Source organism: Manis pentadactyla, chromosome X (assembly GCF_030020395.1).
Source record: "Manis pentadactyla isolate mManPen7 chromosome X, mManPen7.hap1, whole genome shotgun sequence".
Lineage (NCBI taxonomy): Eukaryota > Metazoa > Chordata > Mammalia > Pholidota > Manidae > Manis > Manis pentadactyla.
Genome location: NC_080038.1, coordinates 44,653,079 through 44,679,935, shown reverse-complemented (window position 1 = coordinate 44,679,935; position 26,857 = coordinate 44,653,079). Strand labels below are relative to the sequence as shown.

General features: G+C 39.8%; 1 protein-coding gene across 3 annotated transcripts in view; it reads left to right on the top strand.

Moving 5' to 3' along the window:
• SHROOM4 (shroom family member 4) overlaps window positions 1–26,857 on the top strand; it is a 290,444-nt gene that overhangs the window by 250,047 nt on the left and 13,540 nt on the right. For all 3 annotated transcript variants that reach the window (XR_005033288.2, XM_036928887.2, XM_036928888.2), the window contains 2 exons: window positions 19,239–20,021; window positions 24,633–24,813. Coding sequence is in view for 2 of the 3 variants with exons in the window: in XM_036928887.2 (XP_036784782.2) it covers window positions 19,239–20,021; window positions 24,633–24,813 (964 nt within the window). In the remaining variant the exon portion in view is untranslated. The remainder of the gene's footprint in view (window positions 1–19,238; window positions 20,022–24,632; window positions 24,814–26,857) is intronic.

Here is a 26,857-nt window from a genome sequence, read left to right as displayed (position 1 = left end):
AAATGTCAGTCAATGAACTGGGTCTTTTTAACTCATAATCTCATTTATTCTCCAGAACAGTTCACTTTACTATGTATTTTAAAGATGAGGTCAAGAGACATTATGTGACTTAGCTGAGGTCACACTGTTAATAAGTGAGGGAGCCAGGATTCAGACCCAGGTTTGTCTGGCCCCAAAGTTCATGTTTTTTCCATTATAACTGTTTCCATTAGGATCTCTGAGGAAACCCTTCAAATGGATCCCTCAATATTACGTCTCAGGAGTCTAAGGTCTGGGTGGGGATGCTGGTCTTGATTCCCCTCTGTGGATTGACTTGTACCATGTCCTTGGAAAAATCGTTTCAGTCTAGTGAGTCTGCTGAGTTTCCCATATTAGACTGAGAACTTCGAGAGAGATGACCCATGCCTTGGTCATAGACTTAGTCTCTGTGCCTGGCCCAGTGCCTTACACAGAGGCACTGACACAAGAGCTCAAGAGGTATTTGTCATTTGCTTGCCAAGTGAAGAAACAGAGCCTCCTCTGCCATTGAATGGGGAAAATTAAACAAAAATAACACTAACTAACATTTCTTGAGCACAGTGCTCTATTCTAGGCATCATTCAAAGCATTTGACAATTATTTGTCTATCACCATAACCTTATGGGGAAGGTATTATTATTAGTCTCTCCATTTGACAGAGAGAAGAGTCTTAAGCACACACAGAAAAATCCACTTGCCCCCTTACTCACAGCTGGTAAGGTGACTAAACCAAAGCAATCCAGTTTCCAAGCCAGGGCACCATACTACGGTGCTTCTCCACAACTGTTTTCTTACGAATCAGTCAGGGACGCATGAGGACTTCATTTAAAACCTAGTGTATTACTGCCTTTTTCTAGGAAAGCAGGAGAATATTAGAGAAAGAGCATCAAGAAGCACAATACCTGCTCAAACACAGCTTGAGCAAGGAAGAGTCTCCCACAGAAAGTTAAGTAGCAGTAATAATAAATTACCATTTGCAAACCAACCTATGTGCCCCAAGCTAAGTTACACATGTTATGTTTCACCTGCCCCAAAACCCTGTCAGGTGGGTATTATTATAAGTAGGGCAGTGGTTCTCAAATTGAGTATTCATTAGGAGGAGGAGGAGGAGGAGGAGGGGGAGGGGGAGGGGGAAGTTTCTTTGTGAATATATGCTTTCAGTTCCCTTAAGTATATACTTAGGAGTGGAATTCCTGGGCCATATCATAATTCTGTTAACTGGTTGAGTAATGGCCTGTTTTCCAAAATGGCTGTACCGTTTTACATTTCCACCAGCAACATAGGAAGGTTTCCATTTCTTTTCATTAATTTTAATACAGTGATTATGTGTTAGTGTTACTATGTGATTTGAAAAGAAGAATGTTTAAAAGAATTAAAACATTGAAAACATTTTAAAAGAAGAACTTGGCTAAGGGAAGGAAGAAGAGAAACGGGTAGTTAGAGGGGCAATAGGGCTTAAGACAGTGGTTCTTAAAATGTGGTGGGACCAGCAACATCAATATCCTTTAAGAGTTTGTTAGAAATGCAAATTCTCAGACCCCACTCAGCCCTACTAAATTAGAAACTGTCATGTGGCGTAGCGTCTGTTTAAACAAACCCTCCAGGTACAAGCTAAAGTTGAGAACCACTGGTTTAGGTGAAGGTTTGGCCCGGATTTGGGAACAAATTTAAGTTAAAAACAGAAAGGAGAGGTCAATGGAAAAGGAAAGAATACTGATGCTAAAGATGGAGGAGGCAGACCATAGTTTATAATCTCAGGGAAATGAAAAGGCCTAGGAAAGGTCAAGGATGGAAATGGCATTTAAGAGAAATCCTTATGGAGTTTCCGCTCACCTTCGCCACCACACACACATTTTTAACATTTCTTGTGTCATTTCTGTCACAACTGGAATGATGGGTGTAGGTGGGAGAATAAAATGTATATTCTTGAGCCACTCTTTTTGCCTGGAAGCCTGCAATGAATTTTAATTCCAGGTATTAACACTCTTGGTTGTCTCCTTCCACTGTTATTTGGTTTGTGTGCAGAGAATGCAAATGTATTTTAGTATTAGTAGGAGGGAAAAAATTGGTGAATAGATCTGCCTGGAGAAAAAGCTACATACATAAGTGTGATGTATTTAAAAGACAAATTATTTTCTGAATTATCTCTTTTTGGTTTTCTGTACCTATGATTGCCTCCCATGATCCTTTCCATTTTTATCCTTTGCACAGACCTTTAGAGTGTATAGAGTGTTTTTATATACATGGCCACATTTAATCATCACAGCAATCCTATGCAGTTAAACTTTTTTTTCCCCCATTTGACTGATAAGGAAGCTGAGACTCAGGAAAGATATTATACTATTATTAACAACAACAAACAGTATGGTAGCTAACATTTATTAAGTGTTTTTTTATGTGTCAGGCACTGCTGTAAGCATTTCACATGAATTATCTTATTTATTACTTATCATGACCCCATGAGATAGTTACCATTTACTGACAGATGAGGAAATTTACTTACAGATAAAGTCACTTGCCCAAAATCAAAAAGGCACCTGACTCCTGGGATTATGTAGCAAGCACACGACGAAATTAGACTACTCTCCAGGTTTTTCAATTCTTAGCCCAGGGCTCTCTTCCTTTTCTTTATCATACCACATCATGAGCAGAGTATGAAATATCAAGTACATAGTTCCCATTTACTGATTAAGTTAAAAAATGGATAATTCAGAGTTGAATCTCATTTCATTAGGAGGAGTACACTTTTCAGGAAGGCTTTACTACCTAAGAAGGATGCAACCTTCAGAGGCATAGAACGATTTGTCAAAAGCATGACAAAGTTAAGTTAAATACTTAGGTATTAATTTAATCTTGGGCACACAAAACTTATTCAAGGAAAATTGTAGAACTCTAATGGGAGAAATAAAAACATGAATAAATGCATAGCTATACTCTGCTTCAGTTTGGGAAGTCTAAATATAGCAATGATTACAATCCTCCCTAAGTTAATAAATAGATGTAATGTACTATGCATTAGAGTCACTGTAGGGTACTTTATAGAACTTGTCAAATTCATAGTGAAATTTACCTGGAAGAATAAGTGGGCAAGAATAACAAAGAATACATTTATTTAAAAAGGTAATTATGGTAGACTTACCCTATCAGATTTTAAAGCCTATCATAAAGTGACAGTTATTAAAACCATATGATAGTGGGTTGAAAAAAGTCAAACAGTGGAATTTTTTTTAGAAGAGATTCTAGAAACAGATCGAAGGTATTTTAGGACTATAAAGTATACTGGAAGCAACCCTGACCTAGGCAAAGCAATCATTTTTTAAAATAAATGTTGGATATCTTAGGTATAATATGGAGAATAATTAACTTCGATGGATAGCACATACAATACTGTGTAGTAAATTTCAGAAAGCAGACTAGTAGAATAGCATATTTATTTCAGCTATGGATGGATGATAAATTTGTGTCTGTTAAGTGGACGATTTCGTCAGAGACAAGATGGATGGTTTCAAATATATCAAAGTTAGAAAGAAAACCTGTGTATAACAAAATGTAATAAAAAGCTAAACAACAGAATGAGGAAAATGTCTGTGGTCAGCATCACTGATAACAGTTGACTGTCTAAAAATATAAAGAATGGATACAGATGTAGAAGGTCACCTTTCAGATTCAGCTTCATAGAAGGACAAGGAAAAATGAACAGGCAATTTACATATGAGGAAACAAAAGCGGTAGAATCACTGCATGGAAAAGTACAACCTCTGTAGCAATTAAAGAAACGCAAATAAAAGCAACTTCAAAGTATCACAACCTACTCATTAAACTATCAAAAATTAATGGAAATGATAAATAGAAATAACAAAACCTTATCTTGGCAAGGCTATGAGGAAACAGTATGTGTTTCTGGGAGCAGTATAAATTGGTTGTTCTCCTAGAAGGCAATCTTGAAATATGTGACAAGAGTTGCAAAACTGTTTGTTCATACTCTTTGACTCAGCATACTCCCCAAGGGAATAACCTAAAAAAGAAAAAATAATTTGTTTGAAGGTGTTCATAGTAGTTCTATTTGTAATTGTGGAAAAGGTTTACCAGTCCAATATATCATAATGATGGACTAGAATATAGCCATTAACTGTGACAGGTATACAATATTGCATCTTGCACAGAAATTAGTATTTGTAATAATATTAGCAAAAGCTAAATCCTAAATCACATGCTTAATCTGATAGTGGCCATACACAAAGAAAACTCAGAAAGACATCTGGTAAAATGTGAATAGTTGAATATACAAGGTGTTCTTTGGGTACATATCAAGTTGCTGGAATTTATAATAAATAAGGAAATCTGAAGAAGAGGCAGTCCACATTTGTCTGATTTAGGCTTGGGAAGTTAAAGATCAAGGGCTTTGGAAAAGTCTTCATACCAGTGACAATGTTACTTACTAAATTTGGTGAGTTTCCAAATTTGCCACCACCACTACAGTATAGAACCTCCCCACCCCTGCCAATAAACATTTTATTATCTGGCTTACAACCATCACTTTCTTAGGACCTTTCCATTTCTCTTCACCTCCATCATCAGCACTAGTTTGCACTTCAGTGACATTATTCACAAGGAAGCACATCTTCTCTTAACCATGGATATTGCACCTGTATCTTGACAACAAAGAGAGATCATGAAGCCACATTGATATGGGAGTGCCAAGAGATTGGCTAGTCTTCCTCCTTTGCTAGGTGACTTGTCCTGCAAACCAGTATTGTGATGTCTTGCAAGTCAAATTCATACCCTGGACAAAATAACCAGTTACTACATTTCAGGGATCTTTAGGGTTGCTCCCAAAGAGTTTAAACCTTAGATGTTAAATACATGCATGCCAAATAACTACAGTATAATAAAAATTTTGATTCATAACGGAGCATGCAGAATATTTTTTAAACATTCTGAGAAAGAATCATGTTCCTTTTTACTTTGGTATTAAGAACTGTTGTGTTGTACTGTAGGACTTTGAAATATATTATATTAATATCTGGCATACAAGAGGACTCAAATATTCAAAACTTGCTATCTTCCCCAGCCCATCCACTGCTTAACCATAGTGGGGCACCAAATTTCCTTAAATAGCATAAGGATTCCCAGAACTTTTCAGACCTCCAGTATATCCATTATTTTATTTTGTAAATCTTCATCCCACTTGTTACATGGGTGTTATGTATATAGTTAATTAAAATACATTGTTCTTAGAAGTTTTTAAAAATGGTTTTATATCTCTGAAGATATGCTGGAAAATTGGGAACCTGGTAAATAATGACTGATTATATCAGTGGGTCTCAAAGTATAATCCCAGACCAGCAGAACTTTCATCATCTGAGAAATTGTTAGAGACAACTCTCCACCCTGCTCCAGACCTACTAAATTGGAAATTCTGTGGGTAGGACCCAGCAACCTTTGTTTTAATAAGCCTTCCAGGTGATTCTGATGCATGCTGAGTTCTCAGAACCCACTGGATATTAGAGAATAGAACCTTAATAACCTTGGCCAGCCTGATCTTCAGCTAAATTTTTCTTGTACATATCAAACCCTCCTAGCCCATTAGCAATATGTTATGTACTCCTAATATGTCTTTTATTAAGTCTCTTGAGAAAGTTATGAGAATGCTGAAGAGGCAGCATGTTGTGCTTGGCAAAAGCATGGCTTTGGAGTCAGATGGACCTGAGTTGTAATTTCTCCTGGCCATTTATTCTCTTTATGCTCCCTAAATGTTTAACCTCTTCAAGTCTCATTTCTAACATGAGCAAGAGAATAGATATGTCAGAATATTGTCTCAAGAGTTAAATTAGATCAAGTCTTTCAACTGTCCAGCCCTATGTCTGACATATAACAGACCATGTCAATGATACTAGGTAGGGTCCAGAGGAGTAATTGGGAAAACCTTCTTAGAAATTCTAAGTTGGATTCACTGGAGAGAGGGATCAAGCTTCTTCCAGGCTAGCTCCAATAAATCAAGGACTTTTCTGGTCTCTTTAAAGGACACCTCTGCACCAGCATCCTGAGGACTGTATTTGTTGTTGCCAAAACAATTATTCCTAACTTGAAGTTCTAGGGACTCAGAGGCAGAGAAGGGTGGCAACAACAAGCTCTCTGGACCCTTCTCCCCTCCCTGTGTGATCTCCTTATGTCTCACTTCCTGGATCCTGCAAATATTTCCTTCAGCAATAACCTGGGAGTGGCTGTTTCTCTTGGAGCAGTCTTATCTTTTGGCTGCTGAGGAAAGGGAAAGGGGAGAGGGGCTGGACCTGTGCATTCTTGCTGCTGAGATCCTGGAATACCAAGCTATTGTGTAAGTTTAAAAATAAGATATCCAAACAAGAAAACTTCAAAAGGGCTGAGGAGGAGGCAGAAGGAGATTTTTCAGTCTCTGTGAATACTGGTTTTCATTTTCAATTACTACTAGGCACAAAAAATAAAAGGAAAAGGAAAAGATCTTAACAAAAAGAAAATCTATTCAGCAGAAGAAAAGACAACCTGTGTCAAGAGGAAAAGAGAAGAACAGCCCAGAACTTGGCAGGCAATTTGTTTCTGTTTTTGAAATGTGTTCTCCTTGCCGGTATCAACAAAGCCCTTTCTCATACTAAGCTTTCATGCACCCATGCAAGGAGCTAAAGTCTGTGAACACCTGCGGATGAATGTAATACAAGTACCTCTGCCCACCCCAGGAGTCCTTGCTTCAGTGGGATTGTCCTTTGGAGCCAGATAAGCCAAGTTCCAAGCTGGACACTACTGCTTCTTACTAGCTGGGAAAATTATTTACCCTCTCTAAGTCTCAGGATCGTCATTTCAAACTGGCAATAATGGCACCTACTTCAATAGGTTGGTGTTAAGATTAACAGAGATATAGTTGACCCCTGAACAACACAGGTTTGAACTGCATGGGTCCACTTATATGCAGATTTTTAAAAATAAATATATTGAAGATTGTTAGAGATTTGCAACAATTTGGAAAAAAGTTTGTCTAGCTTGCTTTACTGTAACAATACAGTATATAATAAACATAACATACAAAATATGTGTTAACTATGTCATTGCTAAGGCTTCCAGTCAACTAGGCTATTAGTAGTTAAGTTTTGCAGGAGTCAAAAATTATACATTGATTTTTCAACTGCATGGGTTATCACTGCTCCTAAACTCTGCATTTTTCAAAGACCAACTGTACATACATGAAACTGCCTAAAACACAGCTTAACATATAGTAAGAAGTGAGAAACCATAGTTCCTTTCCCTTCACAAAGTTCTTGTCCCTTATCCTTCACTCCAGTGAAGAATCTTCACTTGGTCCCAAAGGAGGGTTGTAGATTCTATGCATATAGGAGGCTTGAGCCCTTTGAACATAGGATCTCTAGAGGCCATATCCTTGGCTTGAGCCTGACACTTCAATGGAAGCTTCCTATTGCTTCAGCTGTTAGTGCCTGGAAGACAGGGCCAATTCAGTTTTGCTCCCCTTTGATCTGATCACCTTGCACAGTGTAATGTTCAATGAGAGCGTAAAGTGATTTGTATACACACTGATCCAGCTGATCCCATTAAGGGCAGTCCTTTCACTTTCTGGAGTCTTGCCTACTTCTGCTGCCCTGATGTAAGAGACTCTGCAAGACTCAGGCTGGCTCTACACAGGCTATGTAAGTGGGAGGGTAGTACTTTTAAAATTAGAATTGTTGCAGAGAATAGCATCCAGGTTGCCTTGCTAGAGCCCAGTGCCTCCAAATTGGATCACAGTACCATGAATTGGGGCACCAAATGTCCCTAGAAGGGCATGTACTTTTCTTCAACTGATTCTGGCCTTGGCCACCTAGAGGTAAATTCTGTAAGGCTGACATAAGTGATTAGTACCTAAACAAGACATCTTAGAAGATATAGTCCTTTTGATCTTCACAATGCTCTTAAGCCTAAAACTCTTTTATTGTCTCTCCCTTTTTAGTAGATAAAAAGAGTAAGTCAGTGAGCCTAGGGTTAAAAGTCTTTGGTTAGCTAGGGCTTCCTAGCTAGGCAGCTATGTGCCTGAGGTCTCCTAGTTTCTTGGCTATTATGCAGGGCTGAATATTAACCAGGGGACAGTGCAGTCTAACTCGTTTGATGAGAACAAGGGAAAAAGCTGAAGCATACAGCAGTGAAAGTCATACACTGTATAACTTGCACCATCATATGCATAACCATGAGTGAGGGACCTCACTCTCACAAGAAACATAGTTCTGTCGTTTATTAATCAACTTTTCATCTTTGCTAGGTCCTTTTTATACAGTTAATCCTCACTGCAGCATCATGAGATAGATATTTTACTGAAACTGAGATAAATTAAATAATTTGCTCAAGGTCATGCAGCTTTTGGGTTATGAAGCCAGATTTTAAAATTTTACTGGAATTCAGACCCAAGACTTTCTGACACTATGTTCTTTACACTCTGCTATATTCCCTTTCCTGTGCCCTGGCTAGGGAAAAGGAAAGACTGGTAAATTTGATTATTATCATGAAGTAGGATTCTTCTCAACACAGCTGCAACACATTGGCTCAACTGGGGCCTTTGAAGAAGATGCTGTCACCCCCTGCACTTCATAAGATCAAGACTGGAACTGAAGGTGGGAAAAGCTGGTAGGAATGTTTGTGGTGAAGGGTGGTAAGCTGCATAGATTGGAAAACAACCTAACTGGAACAAATAACTTTGCCCCCAAACTTCCACCCCTATACCACAACACTTCTGGACTTTTGTTTCCATAGTATGGACCCTGAACCACTTATAGTGGAATCCCTTGGGGCAATAGTTAAAAATGCAGATTCCTGGGTGCCACCACAGAAGTACTAAATCCTAATTCTGGGAGTAGGGCCCATGATTTTGCATTTTAAACAACCTCTCCAGTAATTCCCATTAGAAGCCCCTTGATTAGAAGCAACTGCCCCAGACCAGTGGTTTCCAACTTTTTGGATCATGCACACTTCTCAGAATTTGACTGTTCACTTTCAATATATGCTGGCAGTTTATTAATAAGCGCCTTGCATGTAGTAATGCCCTAACATTTATGTTTTTAAATGCAAAAATGGTGAGAATTTTGCATTAGTATTCTTATATGAGAATGGTCTTTAGTTTCCTTTATGTATATTCTAGTCATTGGTTCTGGTATTGATATTATGCAGAATTCTTTTCTTTTCCCTCTATTCTCTAGATTGCAGAATCTAGGAAGTATAAATACCATTGGGGTTGTCTGTCCCTCAAAGGCTGGTAGAATTGACACAAGACTATATGAGTGTGCTAGTTTGGTGGGGAGGCAAATTTACCAATAATATTTTCATTGGGAACTGCTGGTTTTGGATATTTTCATTCTTCTGCAATCATTTTGGTAATTTTTGGTTTCCTAGAAAACAATTGTAAGTTTTCAAATTTGTTTTCCTAGATTAAAGCAAAATATTCTTTTACTCTTTTCATTTACTCTCTAACTATAGTTATTTCTCCATTTCCAATTTTGTGCATCTGGCATTTTAGATTATCAAATAGTTTATCTGTTTTATTGTTTTATATTTTATTTTGAAGAACTAGCTTTTGGCTTTATTAGTTCTATCATTTGTTTCTAACTTGTTAATTTCTGCCATTAGTTTTCTCTCTGCTTAGGTCTATTTTTACGGCTCTTTTCTTTTGTTGAATGCTTAATTCATTTATTTTAATTTGTTCTTATGTTTTAATGTAAGTAGTAAAGCTACAAACTTCCCTATGACCACTTCTTTAATCAACCTTATCCTCTAATTCCTGACATTTTCATTGTTATTATTTTCTAGATATTCTACAATTTCAGATTAGATCTAGTCTTTGACTACTAGCATGGAGGATTTTTTCCCTTTTATTTTCTATGTGCTGAAGTTTTTGTCTTTCATTTTTGTTATTCATTTCCTGTGTTATTATATTCTAATTAAATACTTTAGTCTGTACTACTCACACTTTGTGGCTTAATATATAGTCAATTTTTTAAAATGTTCAATGGGCCCTAGAAAAAACTTTTTAATGTAAGGAGAAGTTTAAATTTTCCCATTCTCTTAGTTCTTGACTGTCATATCTGTCATCAGCTGAAACAGTCTCATATTTTATTTCTGCTTTTTTCTACCTTTGCATATTTTATAGATTTTGCTTTGTGAATTTTGATGCTCTGTTGTTTGCTACATTAAGATTTGGAGTAGTTAGATCTTAATCATGTGTTCAAATAGTATTATAGTGCCTTTCTTTGTCTAGTTTATTGCCTTGTGCCCTTAATTCAACTTTTTTGTGATATGAGTATCATGGCCCATGTATTTTTCATTTCTGGAATTCATTTATTAGACAAATATTGATGAATACCTACTGTGTACCACTTACCAGATTAACGAGACGTACAAGATCCTAGCCCTCATCGAGTTTGCATTTTAGAGTGGAGCACAAAACAAACAAGTAGAAATCGGTATGCAATATAATATTAGGTGGGAATGTATGCTCTGAGAAACAACAAAATAGAAAAAGGATAATTAAGCATAAGTCATCTCTATTTTAGGTAAAGTGGTCAAGAAAGACCTCCTTGTCTGATGGCATTTCTCATCCTTTTACTTTGCACTCCCGACCTTGTTTGTATGTTTACTTAGGGGGGAAATGCCAGATGCAACAGTTTGCACACAAGGGATTGTTCCAATCTTAAGGAGCTATAGTTGGGCAAAGGCCCAAATAAGAAATGAGGGAAGATGTGTGGATGTGAATTTGTTATCTATATGAGTTATGAGCTAACCAGGATGGGGACTGCAGATGAGGGAGTGCCGCAGATTTTGCTTTCCATTCTATCTGAGCTTGGTAACCTTTATGTATGTTATTATTTTTAAAAGAAATATTGCTAGTGTTCAACATGATGATTGAATGGATATTCTGATAGTTTAATTGAACTGATGGAATTTCCAGTTACTAGGCAGTACTTAGCATGATGCTGGTTGCTCACAGGCTACAGCAGGAAAAAAGATCTTTTGGCTTAAAGGGCTTAACTCTTTATACTCTAAGATTAAAACGATATTCTTTGAAATTGGTCAATTTCTTTTACATTCAAATTGTCTCCTATTTATTAGTGGTTAAATACACATTTTCAGCTTTGCCAATCATATTAGATGTAGTAGTTTTTTTTGGTACCATTAATCTACAATTACATGAAAAACATTATGTTTACTAGGCTCCCACTTTCACCAAGTCCCCCCCACAAACCCCATTACAGTCACTGTCCATCAGCGTAGTAAGATGCTGCAGAATCCCTACTTGTCTACTCTGTGTTCTACAGCCCTCCCCATGCCCCCCCACTACACATGCTAATTGTAATGCCCCCTTTCTTTTACCCCACCCTTATCTCTCCCTTCCCACCCATCCTCCTCAGCCCCTTTCCCTTTGGTAACTGTTAGTCCATTCTTGGGTTCTGTGATTGTGCTGCTGTTTTGTTCCTTCAGTTTTTCTTTGTTCTTATACTCCACATATGAGTGAAATCATTTGGTACTTGTCTCTCTCCACCTGGCTTATTTCATTGAGCATAATACCCTCTAGCTCCATCCATGTTGCTGCAAATGGTAGGATTTGTCTTCTTCTTATGGCTGAATAATATTCCATTGTGTATATGTACCACCTCTTCTTTATCCATTCATCTACTGATGGACATTTAGGTTTCTTCCATTTCTTGGTTATTGTAAATAGTGCTGCGATAAACATAGGGGTGCATATGTATTTTTCAAACTGGGCTGCTGCATTCTTAGGGTAAATTCCTAGAAGTGGAATTCCTGGGTCAAATGGTATGTCTATTTTGAGCATTTTGAGGAATCTCCATACTGGTTTCCACAACGGTTGAACTAATTTACATTCCCACCAGCAGTGTAGGAGGGTTCCCATTTCTCCACTACCTCACCAACATTTGTTGTTGTTTGTCATTTGGATGGTGGCGATCCTTACAGGGGTGAGGTGATATCTCATTGTGGTTTTAATTTGCATTTCTCTGATGATTAGTGATGTGGAGCATCTTTTCGTGTCTGTTGGCCATCTGAATTTCTTCTTTAGAAAACTATCTATTCAGCTCCTCTGCCCATTTTCTAATTGGATTATTTGATTTTTGTTTGTTGAGGTGCATGAGCTCTTTATGTATTTTGGATGTCAGCCCTTTATCGGATCTGTCATTTATGAATATATTCTCCCATACTGTAGGATATCTTTTTGTTCTATTGATGGTGTCCTTTGCTGTACAGAAGCTTTTCAGCTTGATATAGTCCCACTTGTTTATTTTTGCTTTTGTTTCCCTTGCTCAGGGAAACATGTTCATGAAGAAGTTGCTCATGTTTATGTCTAAGAGATTTTTGCCTATGTTTTTTTCTAAGAGTTTTATGGTTTCATGACTTACATTCAAGTCTTTGATCCATTTCTAATTTACTTTTGTGTATGGGGTTAGACAGTGATCCAGTTTCATTCTCTTACATGTAGCTGTCCAGTTTTGCCAGCACCATCTGTTGAAGAGACTGTCATTTCCTCATTGTATGTCCATGGCCCCTTTATCGAATATTAGTTGACCATATATGTCTGGGTTAATGTTTGGAGTCTCTATTCTGTTCCATTGGGCTGTAGCTCTGTTCTTGTGCCAGTACCAAATTGTCTTGATTACTGTGGCTTTCTAGTAGAGCTTGAAGTTGGGGAGTGAGTTCCCCCCCACTTTATTCTTCCTTCTCAGGATTGCTTTGGCTATTCGGGGTCTTTGGTGTTTCCATATGAATTTTTGAACTATTTGTTCCAGTTCATTGAAGAATGCTGTTGGTAGTTTGATAGGGATTGCATCGAGTCTGTATATTGCTTTGGGTAGGATCGCCATTTTGACGATATTAATTCTTCCTAGCCAGGACCTTGGGAGGAGTTTCCATTTGTTAGTGACCTCTTTAATTTCTCTTAAGAGTGTCTTACAGTTTTCAGGGTATAGGTCTTTCACTTCCTTGGTTAGGTTTATTGCTAGGTATTTTATTCTTTTTGATGCTATTGTGAATGGAATTGTCTTCCTGATTTCTCTTTCTATTAGTTTATTGTTAGTGTATAGGAAAGCCACAGATTTCTGTGTGTTAATTTTGTATCCTGCAACTTTGCTGAATTCCGATATTAGCTCTAGTAGTTTCAGAGTGGAGTCCTTAGGGTTTTTTTATGTACAATATCATGTCATCTGCAAATAGTGACAGTTTAACTTCTTCCATACCAATCTGGATTCCTTGTATTTCTTTGTTTTGTCTAATTGCCGTGGCTAGGACCTCCAGTACTATGTTGAATAACAGTGGGGATAGTGGGCATCCCTGTATGGTTCCCAATCGCAGAGGAAAAGCTTTCAGCTTCTCGCTGTTCAGTATGATGTTGGCTGTGGGTTTATCATATATGGCCTTTATTATGTTGAGGTACTTGCCCTCTATACCCATTGTGTTGAGAGTTTTTATCATGAATGGATGTTGAGTTTTATCAAATGGTTTTTCAGCATCTATGGAGATGATCATCATGTGGTTTTTGTCCTTCTTGTTTCTATGGTGGATGATGTTGATGGGTTTTCCAATGTTGTACCGTCCTTGCATCTCTGGGATGAATCCCACTTGGTCATGGTGTATGATCCCTTTTATGTATTTTTGAATTCAGTTTGCTAATATTTTGTTGAGTATTTTTGCATCTACGTCCATCAGGGATATTGGTCTGTAGTTTTCTTTTTTGTGGAGTCTTTGCCTGGTTTTGGTATTAGGGTGATGTTGGCTTCATAGAATGAGTTTGGGAGTATTCCCTCCTCTTTTATTTTTTGGAAAACTTTAAGGAGAATTGGTATTATGTCTTCTCTGTATGTCTGATAAAATTCCAAGGTAAATCCATCTGGCCCGGGGGTTTTGTTCCTGGGTAGTTTTTTAGTTACCGCTTCAATTTCTTTGCTGGTAATTGGTTTGTTTAGATTTTGTGTTTCTTCCTTGGTCAGTCTTGGAAGGTTGTGTTTTTCTAAGAAGTTGTCCATTTCTTCTGGGTTTTCCAGCTTGTTAGCATATAGGTTTTCATAGTAGTCTTTAGTAATTCTTTGTATTTCTGTGGGGTCCATCGTAATTTTTCCTTTCTCGTTTCTTATTCTGTTGATGTGTGTTGATTCTCTTTTTCTCTTAATAAGTATGGCTAGAGGCTTATCTATTTTGTTTATTTTCTCAAATAACCAGCTCGTGGTTTCATTTATTTTTTCTATTGTTTTATTCTTCTCAGTTTTATTTATTTCTTCTCTGATCTTTATTATTTCCCTCCTTCTGCTGACTTTAGGCCTCATTTGTTCTTCTTTTTCCAATTTTGATAATTGTGACGTTAGACTATTCATTTGAGATTGTTCTTCCTTCTTTAGATATGCCTGGATTGCTATATACTTCCCTCTTAAGACTATTTTTGCTGCGTCCCACAGAAGTTGTGGCTTGTGTTGTTTTCCATACATATATTGCTTGATCTGTGTTTTAATTTGGTCGTTGATCCATTGATTATTTAGGAGCATGTTGTTAAGCCTCCATGTGTTTGTGAGCCTTTTTGCTTTCTCTGTACAATTTATTTCTAGTTTTATACCTTTGTGGTCTGAAAAGTTGGTTGGTAGGATTTCAGTCTTTAGGAACTTACTGAGGTTATTTTTGTGGCCTATCATGTGGTCTATTGTGGAGAATGTTCCATGTGCACATGAGATGAATGTGTATCCTGTTGCTTTTGGATGTAGAGTTCTACAGATGTCTATTAGGTCCATCTGTTCTAGTGTTTTGTTCAGTGTCTCTGTGTCCTTGCTTATTTTATGTTTTGCGAATCTATGCCTTGGAGTGGGTGGTGTGTTGAAGTCTCCCAAAATGAATGCATTGCATTCTATCTCCTCCTTTAATTCTGTTAGTATTTGTTTCACATGTGCTGGTGCTCCTGTATTGGGTGCACATAGATTTATAATGGTTATATCCTCTTGTTGTACTGATCCCTTTATCATTATGTAATGTCCTTCTTTGTCTCTTATTACATTTTTGTTTTGAAGTCTATTTTGTCTGATACTAGTACTGCAACACCTGCTTTTTTCTCCCTTTTGTTTGCATGAAATATCTTTTTCCATCCCTTGACTTTTAGTCTGTGCATGTCTTTGGGTTTGAGGTGAGTCTCTTATAAGCAGCATATAGATGGGTCTTGCTTTTTTATCCATTCTATTACTCTGTGTCTTTTGATTGATGCATTCATTCCATTTACATTTAGGGTGATTATTGAAAGATATGTACTTATTGCCATTGCAGGCTTTAGGTTCGTGGTTACCAAAGGTTCAACGTTAACTTCTTTACTATCTTACTATCTATCTGAACTTGCTTATTGAGCTATTATAAACACTGTCTGGTGATTCTTTATTTCTCTCCCTTCTTATTCCTCCTCCTCCATTCTTCATATGTAGGGTGTTTTGTTCTGTGCTCTTTTGTGTTTCCTTTTACTCCTTTTGTGGGTAATTGATTTTTTTTTTCTTGAGTTAGTATTTGGTTGGTCTTCTTTCTTTGCCATGATTTTATTTTCTCTGGTGACATATATTTAGCCTTAGGAGTGCTCCCATCTAGAGCAGTCCCTCTACAATACCCTGTAGAAGTGGTTTGTGGGAGGCAAATTCCCTCAACTTTTGGTTGTCTGGAAATTGTTTAATCCCTCCTTCATATTTAAATGATAATTGTGCTGGATACAGTATTCTTGGTTCAAGGCCCTTCTGTTTCATTGCATTAAATATATCATGCCATTCTCTTCTGGCCTGCAAGGTTTCTCTTGAGAAGTCTGAGGATAGCCTGGTGGGTTTTCCTTTGTAGGTGACCTTTTTCCTCTCTCTAGCTGTCTTTAATACTCTGTCCTTGTCCTTGATCTTTACCATTTTAATTATTATGTGTCTTGGTGTTGTCCTCTTTGTGTCCCCTCTGTTGGGAGTTCTGTGTGCTTCCATCATCTGAGCAACTATTTCCTCCCCCAGTTTGTGGAAGTTTTCAGCAATTATTTCTTCAAAGACACTTCCTATCCCTTTTTCTCTCTCTTCTTCTTCTGGTACCCCTATAATGTGAATATTGTTCCATTTGGATTAGTCACACATTTCTCTTAATATTCTTTCATTCCTAGAGTTCCTTTTATGTCTCTGTGAGTCAGCTTCTCTGCGATCCTGTTCTCTGGTTTCTATTCCATTAACGGCCTCTTGCACATCATCAAGTCGGCTCTTAAGTCCTTCCAGAGATTGTTTCATTTCTGTAATCTCCCTCCGGACTTCATCCTTTAGCTCTTGCATATTTCTCTGCAGATCCATCAGCATGGTTGTGACGTTTATTTTGAATTCTTTTCAGGGAGATTGGCTAGGTCTTTCTCTCCCGGCCCTCTCTCAGTGGTTGTCTGGACTATTTTGGACTGGGCTAAATTCTTCTGCCTTTTCATGGTGATAGAGGTAGCTGTAGACAGTTAGCGCATGTGTCAGTTGGGAGAACAAAGTCCTTTCCTACTTACTGGTCACCTTGCCCTTCTCCGCTGCCTGTGTCGGTTACCCGCACTCCTGGAGCAGCATCCGGGTTAATCCCCTTAGCTGCTGTGGGCGGGGTCTCCATCAGAGTAGCACAGAGCCCTGCGGGGAGTGGCAGGCATGCTGGGTGTTCTCTCCCGCAAAAGCGGCGCCCCTGCCAGGCAGCTGTGTGCTGACAACATCCTTTCAGTCTGGCCTGGGCAGCTGTGCGCCAGGCTGAGTGGCTGCTCCGGGTGTGGCTACTACTGGGCTGCTCCTCCGCCACCACTGCTGGCTCCCGCGGGCCACTCCCGGGCCACTCAGTCGCTGCTGCTGTTGGCTCGTGCAGTCTTCTCCCAATTCCCTGTGGTGCTGCCACTGTGGGCTCACACAGGCTGCTCCCAGCCTCCTCCGGTGCCACCACTGTGAGCTCATGCAGGCCGCTCTGTCGCCACTGCTGCTTGCCCACGCAGGCCGGTCCTGGGCCGCTCAGGTGCCACTGCCGTGGGCTCGTGCGGGCAGCTCTGTCGCCACCGCTGGCCCATGTGGGACAGCCCCAGGCCTCTTGGCCTCTGCTGCTGCAGGCTCATGCAGGCTGCTCCCAGGGCCCTCTGGTGCTGCCAACCCCAGCATGCCCTGCCGCTCTCCCACTACTGGGCCAGTGTGTCGGAGTCTTCACCAGTTGGGGGAATGACTGGCAGGCTGCTTATCACCATGAGGGGTTTCAGAGCTGCGCTGTCGCCCAGGTGGTTAGGTCGCCTAGAGTTCCCCGGATTCCCAGGTACTGTGGTGCGTGTGTTGGGATGACTTCATCCAGCTGTGAGGTCCCTGTCCCTTTAAGACTTGCAAAAAGCACTTGCTTTTCTTTTGTCTCAGGGGTGCCGGTTGTGGGGACCTACTAGTAGGTTTTGCTTTTCCATTTCTCCAATATCCAACATCCCGTGCACCATGTGTCTGCGCTCCTGGTGCAGATTTCTAGAGCTGGTTATTTAGCAGTCCTGGGCTTTCACTCCCTCCCCACTCTGACTCCTTTCTTCCCACCGGGGTCTGGGATAGGGGGGCGTTTGGGTCCCACTGGGCTGTGGCTTATATCTTACCTGCTTCGTGTGATGCTGAGTTCTCACAGATGTAGATGTAGCCTGGCTGTTGTACTGTATCTACTGGTGTCTCTTTTAGGAATAGTTGTATTTGTTTTATTTACAAAAATATAGTTTTTTGGGGGAGGAGACTTCTGCTGAACTACTCATGCCGCCATCTTGGCTCCTCCATTGGTCACTTTTTATTATGTGAAAGTTTGGCCTTTTGTGCATATTTAAATAAACCTGAACTTCTTTTCCTTGGATATATTCTTCTAGTGTTTTTAGCATAAGACTCTTACTTGGCCTCACAAGTGATCGTCTTTTTATTTTCCTACAAGTATAATGATAGTTATTTTGATAGTTATTTTCTTATAAGTACATAATATATATAGATATGAACACATATAACATTAAAATTTTATACAAATACATACACACAAATTTTATACATATACATACACACACACCCATAATTCTTGAATCTGGAACTTATAGTGCAGTTTCAAATAACTGCTCTGCAGTTATCTCAAAAATATTTATTGAATAATCTTTATTTAACCCCTTTTTATGCAAGGTTAATTATATATGATGCTTTTATGTTTTTTTTTTATGTTTCTGGGCTTTCCATTCTGTTCTAGTAATCAGTAACACACTGTTATAATTATAATTGCCTTATAATGTGCTTAATGTCTTACTTACCCCCCGTGTCTTCTGTAGCAAAATATTCTTCAATATTATATCCTGGTTTATTTTGAAAGTTAATAAAACAATTGTACAGTTAAAAATTCCTTTTGAGAATTCTGATTGGAATTGCAACAGAAGATGATATTTTAAATCCAAAATAGTAGATATTTGTGAATGGCCTGCTTCATATCTTTTATCACAAGTATAAGAACATGGACAGAAAGTATGCATGTCAAATTCACGACACAGCTTGCATCTAGAGAGGCAGCAGGGGAATAGAAATGGAGAGCCAAACAAAGGATATTTACTTCTTTAAAAATATCAGGAAGCATGGATGAAAAGTATTTAAATGTTGCTAATTCTGGGTGGTAGTTGGGAGCATGAATATGTATTATAGCAATCTCTGTACATTTGTAAGTATTTGAAATATTTCATGATTAAAACCAAAACAAATGAAGACAACAAATGTAGCAGGATAACCAGACTTATAAGCTTTCAAACATAGTACATTCTATCTGAGTGTTACAAACAGAGTATGGTGGTGTGTGTATCCAGACTTTGGAGCTAGAGTATCCAGATTGAAATTCTCGCTCTACTGTTTACTAGCTTTATGACCCAGAGCAAGTTACTTAACCTGCCCAGCTATAAAATCAGGACAATAGTGATAGATACCCCCTTGGGTTATTGTGAGCATTAAATAAGTTAAGACATTGAAAGCAGTTAAAACAGTGTATGGCATTTAGTACATACTCAGTAAGTGTTAGCTACCAATATTATACGTTATATTTTAGTATTACTATTATTATTACACTTACCACATATATTACATTGTTCTGTGGTCATTTAAATTTTACATAAATGATGTCATCCAAAATATGGGACCGTCTGCAACATGCTTGTTTTAACACCCTCATCTGCTGTTTTGCAGGGAAATGGCTCATTCCAAGGGTAGCTTTTCATGGGCAATCCCCTTCCATCCTTGCCTTGGGAACCCAGCACTGGACTTGTCAAGCAACCGAGCAATCTCTTCTCTTGACCTCCTTGGAGACTTCAAGCAATTCTTGAAAAAAACAGAGGAAACTTCTATTTATGATGGGGGGAGCTCCATGGCTTCCGTGCCCCACCCACTGCGCAGCCGTGCCTTCTCAGAGAGCCATATCAGCTTGGAGCCCCAGAGCTACAGAGCCTGGGGGCAGCATAAGAGGGAGCTCTTTACCAAAGTTGATAAAACCCGGCCAGATCCTCTGGAAACCAGGAAGAAATCCTTTCCTCCTCCTCGCCCTCCTCCTCCCAACTGGGAGAAGTACCGGCTCTTCCGAGCAGCCCAGCAGCAGCAGCAGCAGCAACAGCAGCAGCAGCAAGAAGAGGAGGAAGAGGAGGAGGGGATGGAGGGGGAGGATGAGGAAGAAGGGGAAGAGGAGGAGCTGCCACCCCAGTACTTCAGTTCAGAAACCACTAGTTCCAGTGCCGTCAATCCTGAGGAGGTCCTGGAACAGCAGCAACTCCTGGGCTTTGGCCACCTGGAAGCTTCAAGGCAGGACTCACAAAGCCTCCCAGCAGAGCAAGAGTCCTTTGCTCTCCATTCCAGTGACTTCTTGCCTTCAATAAATGGCCACTTGGGATCTCAGCCCGAGAAGGCTCAGCTCCCTTGCTATTATGGCATTGGTGGGCTTTGGAGAACATCAGAGCAAGAGACCTCTGATTCCCCCAAGTAAGTCCTTAATGAAAGTCCTTACATCCCTGAAGAGGCAGCAACATGAGTTTGAATTCTACCTGCACCATTTACCAGCTGCATGAACTTATGCTGGTCAGTTAAACTGCTCCCAGCCTCAGTTTTTTTTTTAGGCTGGTCAATTAAACTGCTCCCAGCCTCAGTTTTCCCACCTGGAAAACAGGCATGCTAATACCTATTCTACATACTTGTCGTAAATAAGAGATAATCTACGTAAAGGACATAGCCCCATCCTCAGCACATGGTAGGTGCTCAGTAAATAATAGTTGATGTTCTTATCCCTAAACATGACTTTCAAAATAATATATTATTCCTCAGTTTGTCTTTAAGGTATGCCTCATTTTCTGGCCTCTGAGCCAGAAAGCATTAAACCTGTGTTACCTCATGGCCTTTTGCAGAAGCCTGCCTCAGTTCCTCTTCTGCCTTTTTCTCCTGCTTGCTCTCTAGAACAAGAGGCCAGCTCACAACCTGAACACTGCCTCTGCTCTAGGACCTGCCTGGGTTCCTATACACCCCCTTCCCTGGCATCAAAGGTGTTCCTGGGGTTGGTGCTTTATGCTCTGACCACTCCTTACAACACCTAAGGGCATTCTCTTTCTCTTCCACTTTCTCCAGCACCCCCACCTTTGTTTGTTCTGCCTCTTTGCATTTGCTTCAGGGAGCTAGTTGACAGGGTAAGGCTAAATCAGGCATGTAGTCTGGCTGGAGACTGCCCATGTTTGTTCCTTTCTCTGTGCCAGTGTTCATCTGCATGCCCCACAGAGTGTGATTGTCTTCTTTGCTCCAAAGCAAAAGAGCTTTGGCTTTTTTTGCCATCTATGCCAGTCCTGCAGAGAGCTCAACCCACTCTCTGCTGGGGATGGGAGTGAGAGGCAGTGTCTATCCTCTAAGTGCTTTCTTTAAATCCTTTTATAGAAGGAACTTGCCTGAGACTTGTTGCTATTAGAAGTGCCTTGTTATCATGTCTTTTACTGACAGGAAAATCCATTATTTGGCTATCTGGAACTGATTGAGGAGTTTTCCAGCCTAAGATGTCACAAGCACAGCTTTAACAGGGCTGGGTTCCCAGACACTGTGAGAATCTCTTCTTAGATCCTTAGTGGCTGCTTCTCAAGCTGTCCAACTAGCTGGGGAACATTCTTATTGTAATGAGAATGCATTCTGTGGAAAGTGACTGTGATTACTACATGTCACAGCAGGGAGAAGGGAAAGTGACCTAGAACATAGCAGGTACATAAAATACATTAGAAAAAAGAAATAAATGCATGAATGAACATGTATTAAGCATTTACTATGTGACAGACACTGCTTGTCACTTTATACCCATTATTTCATTTAATCCTCCCAATAGCCCTATGAGCCATTATTATCTCCATTTGACAGATGAAGAAATTAAAGCTGGCCAAAGTAACAGACAAAATAACTCAGAATAGTACAGCAAAGATTCAGACCTAGGTCTGACTGACTCCAAAATCCATGCTCATTTTGCCATCCTAGGCAGCCTCTCTCATTGAGCTCTTGTTTTTAGAGTAGACCAGGCCTTTATGAGGCCCTCTTGTCTCCTGTAAGGCAATGTGTACCAGAGGTAGGGGTTACAGGCCCAAGCTTGCCCTTTCAGCCTCCTAGTCCTTCTTGCTTTATGTACCTCCATTCACCTTGGCATCTTGGCCAGAGAGAAGGAAAATTGCTAGTACTAGAGATCTTGTAACTCATTCCAGAGATTTTTTTAAATGACTATGGGATGCTAGGGGAAACATTTGTTTGCATACAGTTCTGGCTTATGGCTGCAGGAAAATCAATTATAGATACTTCTTTGAATGATGGAGACTTAAGTAACAGCATCATTCCCAACATAGCTAATATTTTTGTCTTTTTGCTATGTGCCAAGCATTGTTCTCAGCACTTTCATGTACTGATTAATTTAATTGCCACAACAAACCTACAAAATATTTACCATTAGTCTCCACATTTTTTGGCAAGAAAACTGAGGTACTTGGAGATGAAGTAACTCACATAAGGCCACAGGTAGCCAGAACCCAGGTATTCTTGGCTTACTCTGCCTACTACATTATCCCAGGATCTCTGGGCTCCTCAAGAACATCCTATACTAGGCCCTCAGAGAGCACAGGGTTATAACCAGAAAGAAGGGGCTTTAAGATTTTACAACGGAGAACAGTGTTAGGGGCAAATAGATGTGTAATGTTTTGAATCCAAAAATGCAAATAAAGGCGTTCTAAATCCAGCCATGTCAAACCAGAGTACTTCTGTAACCCACATACCATTCAGTTACAAAATAATGGAATACATGTAGAAGCAGGTTAGTGGGTTTACCAAGTGTTGGTTAAATCTAATGACTCTGATTCAAGTGCAGGTATAGTTTGCTCCATGGACTCTATGCATTTCCTGTCAGTGCTCTGTAGAAAGAATCAGATTTTTGCTTTAATGTTCATTATCAAATTCAGGTTACGTTCCCATAGATCTCCTATAACCCCTGCTCTATTAATTGAGATTATGAGAAAAGGAGCCCTAGAGTGTATGATACTCTCCACACTCTGCCCAATATGTATGATACACTATAGTATACTAGAGTATGAGACAGGGCTGTATCCGCTGGGAAGCTCAGTCTCTAATTACCACATTCTTTTAAATTGTTTTTTTCCCATTTCATTGAGATATAATTGACATACAACTATATCTTTTAAAAAAAAAATCCATACTTTGTTTCACTACTTTCTGACTCAGCACTCTGACACATGCCCTAAATGTTTTTCATATAGATAGGAATTCTCTGAGTTCATACCTTCATATTCCCTCTAGAATGACTTCTCTTCTGTAACATATAGTCCATTCAGAAAATTCCTTACATGCAGGGTTTTATATAATGTCAAGATGTCCCTTTGACAGTATAGCATAGTGGCTAAAAGCACAGATTCTGGAGTTAGGTCCCCTAGGTCTAAATCATGGGTTTGCCATTTACTGTCTGGTGACCTTGGGAAAGTCACTTTACTTCTCAGGGCCTCATGTTTCTTATCTATAAAATAGTTGTTGTGAGCATAAATTTTACATCTAAAACTACACACAGTCACATGTACATTTTAGGATAGTTTATGGGGCATAGTAAGCACTGTGTGAATATTAGCTAGTAGTGTTCCTTTATTAATGTTATTAGTTTAAAAACCTTCATGTAAAATGAATACCCAGGCTGAGGAATATTAGCACACCCAAGTTTCTTTTGTGTGATCAATTAGGAGACAGCATAGCATGAATCAGTAAATAGCTGTGGAGCCTTTTAACCATTATTTTTGACCTTTATCTAAGAGCTGCAAATAGCTGCAAAAATGACTAATGAGTTTCTCCTACTTTTCCTTTCAAACAGTTGGAGGTTAGCAAAGGGGCAGTGAGACAGACAGGTAGGGAGTAGGGGTGGCTGGTAGGTAACAAGAATATAGTAGGGGTGAACCTTCCCCTTGCCTAAACTGTGGGTGGAATTATTTGCCCCTCCATCACTGAAAGCTGACATCAAAGCATTTCTTCTTATTTCCTTCCTCACACCAGACCAGAAGCTTTGATGGGAGAAGAGTCCAAACCCAAGTCAACATGGAGCCAGAACTACTTCTTTCCTGAGGAGCAGTTCTCTTTCATGGGCTGGGGCTCTGAGAAGCACCACCCCAGTACTGTGGGCTCCAGTGAGCCCAAGACAACAGGGTGTGCTGCTATACTTGTCAAGCCCCCCTGGGTGCAACTGGTTCCATTTTTTCTCCATTTCATTCTGCAACCATAGAGGAGGCTGGGGCCATTAGAGATATACCAGAAGTAGAGAGATGCTATCCCTTCTCAGGCCAAAGGCCTGCACCACATCAGTCAGTTTCATAAGAGCTCATGACAAATGTGGTAAACTGTGACAAGTCCCTGGCAGGGTTACTAACCCCAGCCTCCAACATGGTGACCACTGTTGAGGTCACTGGTGACCTCTTTGCTGTGGGAGATCTGCAGTGGAGGGGGCATTTCAAGCAGAAGTGGCACCACCAGGAAAGAAGAAATAATGAGAGTGTCCAGGAAAGCCACAGGGTGCCTTTGTAAGCAAGCAGACTAGACAGCTGGGGTGGGTGGGGTCTGGGATGGAAAGGAGGGAGGCCAACACTTTTAGAGGGAATAGCTAAGGTCTCAAGTGCATCCCTATTACCTAGGCCCTCCCTTGGGATCCATATATGAGGGCCATGAACAAGAGAGATTATTGATGATCAAAAGCCCAGAACATTAGAGGCCTGACAGTTTTTCTGGATTTTAATGGGGTGTTAATAAAAAATCCTCTCTAAAAAAAAGCCTCCCCTTTCTTCCTCTAAGTATACTACCATGGTTTCCTAATCAAATAGCCTTCTAAGTTCCTAAAGTTGGCCTTGACTTGGCTTCTAGATAGCCTTCATGTGGCCTGTTTATATTTGAACAGTGCTTCCCGGTCCATTATTTCCTTATTTTACAACTCCTTTTTGAAGCAGGGTTCCATTTTACAGATAGTGAAATTAAGAAGCAGAAAAGTCAGGGCCTCTCAACAGAGGTGCTCAAATGCTTGCTCTTTCTTTGTCTCCACAGACAAGAATTTCAGCTCTTCTCACCTCCTCAGGGGGTCCCAGGGATTCCTACCTCCTACTCAGCTTATTACAATATTTCTGTGGCCAAGGCAGAGCTGCTGAACAAGTTGAAAGATCAACCAGAGATTGCAGAGAGTGGACTGGCAGAGGAGGAAGTTGACCATGAACTGGCTCAAAAAAAGGTGAAGGTTTTTGATATGCTTTAAAAATTTTCAGGGTTTTCCTTAAGTGTATCAAAACCTGCCTTCTGTGTTCACCAGAATATGTTGGTACATTCCTGTATTTTTCACTATGGGAATCCAATAGCCTGTCTGGGTTTCTCACAAATGCAATTCTGATCTCTCTTTGATCCAGTCAATAATAGTAATACTAATCATAATGACCATCACAGTGTCCCTCTAATCCTCAAAACAACCATACAAAGTAGGCATTACTTCCCTTTTTTACCAGTTGAAAGGACAAGGTTGCCCAGGGTTACAGACTAAGTGGTACATCCAGGACTTGAAGTCAAGATTGACTGACTTTCTACTGTATTGTGCCATTCCCTCTGAACTAAGCCAGCCTTGTAAACAACTTTCCACCCAGGGCACATTAGTTTTTGCCAGTAAGTTCTAACCAATGGCAGTCATTGATTACATTCTCTGTTTGACTTTCTGGGGCTAAGAAAGAATAGACTACAAATAGACTGATTAATGAAAGGAGAAATTATAGGCTGTTAAACTTTAATGTTTATTTGTAAGAATAGTCAATAATCTTGTAAAAATACTGAAGTAAAGAAAAGGAGATGATGATGTAGTTCTGAAGCCTCCCCTTTCTCCCTCTAGAAACTACTACTATGATTTTCTAATCAAATTTCTGGGATCACTTTGCCTTCCCTACAATTACCCATTTTATTTCATAAGCAAATAGTTTCCATGACAACCTCAAAAGCCCAGTTTACCACTTTGTGAACATCTGAACTCAATATAAATTGCTCTTCTGCCCATATTTCACCTGTAGGAAAGCTCAAGGCCATTTGTAAAAGACCTCCTACCACTTTCCAATATGAAGTAGATATCAGGGGAAGAATTGGAAGCATGGTGGTATCAAAGTTTTATTGATCCAGATGCCTGCTTACTTGGATTTCATGTTTTCTGAGCATGGCAGGGCTACTCCTGGCTTACACAGGACCTTTTATTAGGAGCAAACCTAATAAAAGTCTGACCAGGAAAAGAGAAGAATGATCAGAAACGGCAAAGTACAGAACAGTAAATAATGATTTGAAGTGATTGTGGCTGAGTTGGACACTTTTTGTCTTTGAGGAAGATAGGTAAAGGCCACCAATATGCAATACCACAGAAAAGCAACTCAGCTCTAGCTGGGTCTGTGATGATTCCCCACCTGTACCCACTACACTTTCTCTAGGGTTGAAGTTCATGTTGCAAAGCGCAAGTGCCAAAAAACAAAGGACTCACTCTACTTTCATCCTTCCAGATCTATGGAACCTAAGAGTTGGGTTGGATAGGTATCTCGTCTGAATGGGATTGCCCCCTGGGCAAGTTCACTCTGGATTCAGTGAGACCAAATAAAAAAATTAGAACATTAGGGGTAAAAGAGTTTATACCAAGCTTTATTCTCATGGTGGCATGTTGAGGGCTGGAATCATGTCTGCCTCTGTAGCATTTGTAATCTGTCTCTGTCTCTGCCTCCAGGCAGAGCACTGGGCGGGGCTCTTTATAGAGTAACACCAACAATAATGGCTCATTGCCAACCATTATGTTAGCATTAGCCTATGCATTAGGCCAATTATATCATCAAGCAGTTTACGGTCAGCTGAGGATCCTGGTCATAGGAACTTCCATTTTCCCTATTCTCCACTGCTCCAGGATTCTCACCTCACTCTCTATGCACCCTCAGTCTTCTACAGTGGTCCCTGTGCAAGAAAGCTGGAGCATAGTAAGAACAGAAATTAAAATAATAACAGTCGTTCTCAAGCCTGAGGAGATCGACTGTCACCAAGTGGTCATCCCAGCTGTATTCAAACCAGTCCCAGTGCACAATTCACACTATCCAATGGGAGACCAATAGTGGAACTGGTAGGGAGTTCCATGCACACCCAACAAGCACATGGGCTGGCAGTTTTTCCTAGTGTGTGTGCCCAACCTACAAAGACATTTAGAGGAGATTAATCTTAAGGGTGATAAGAAACAGGCTTTAATGAAACCAACATAGGCAGATCTTGTCCAT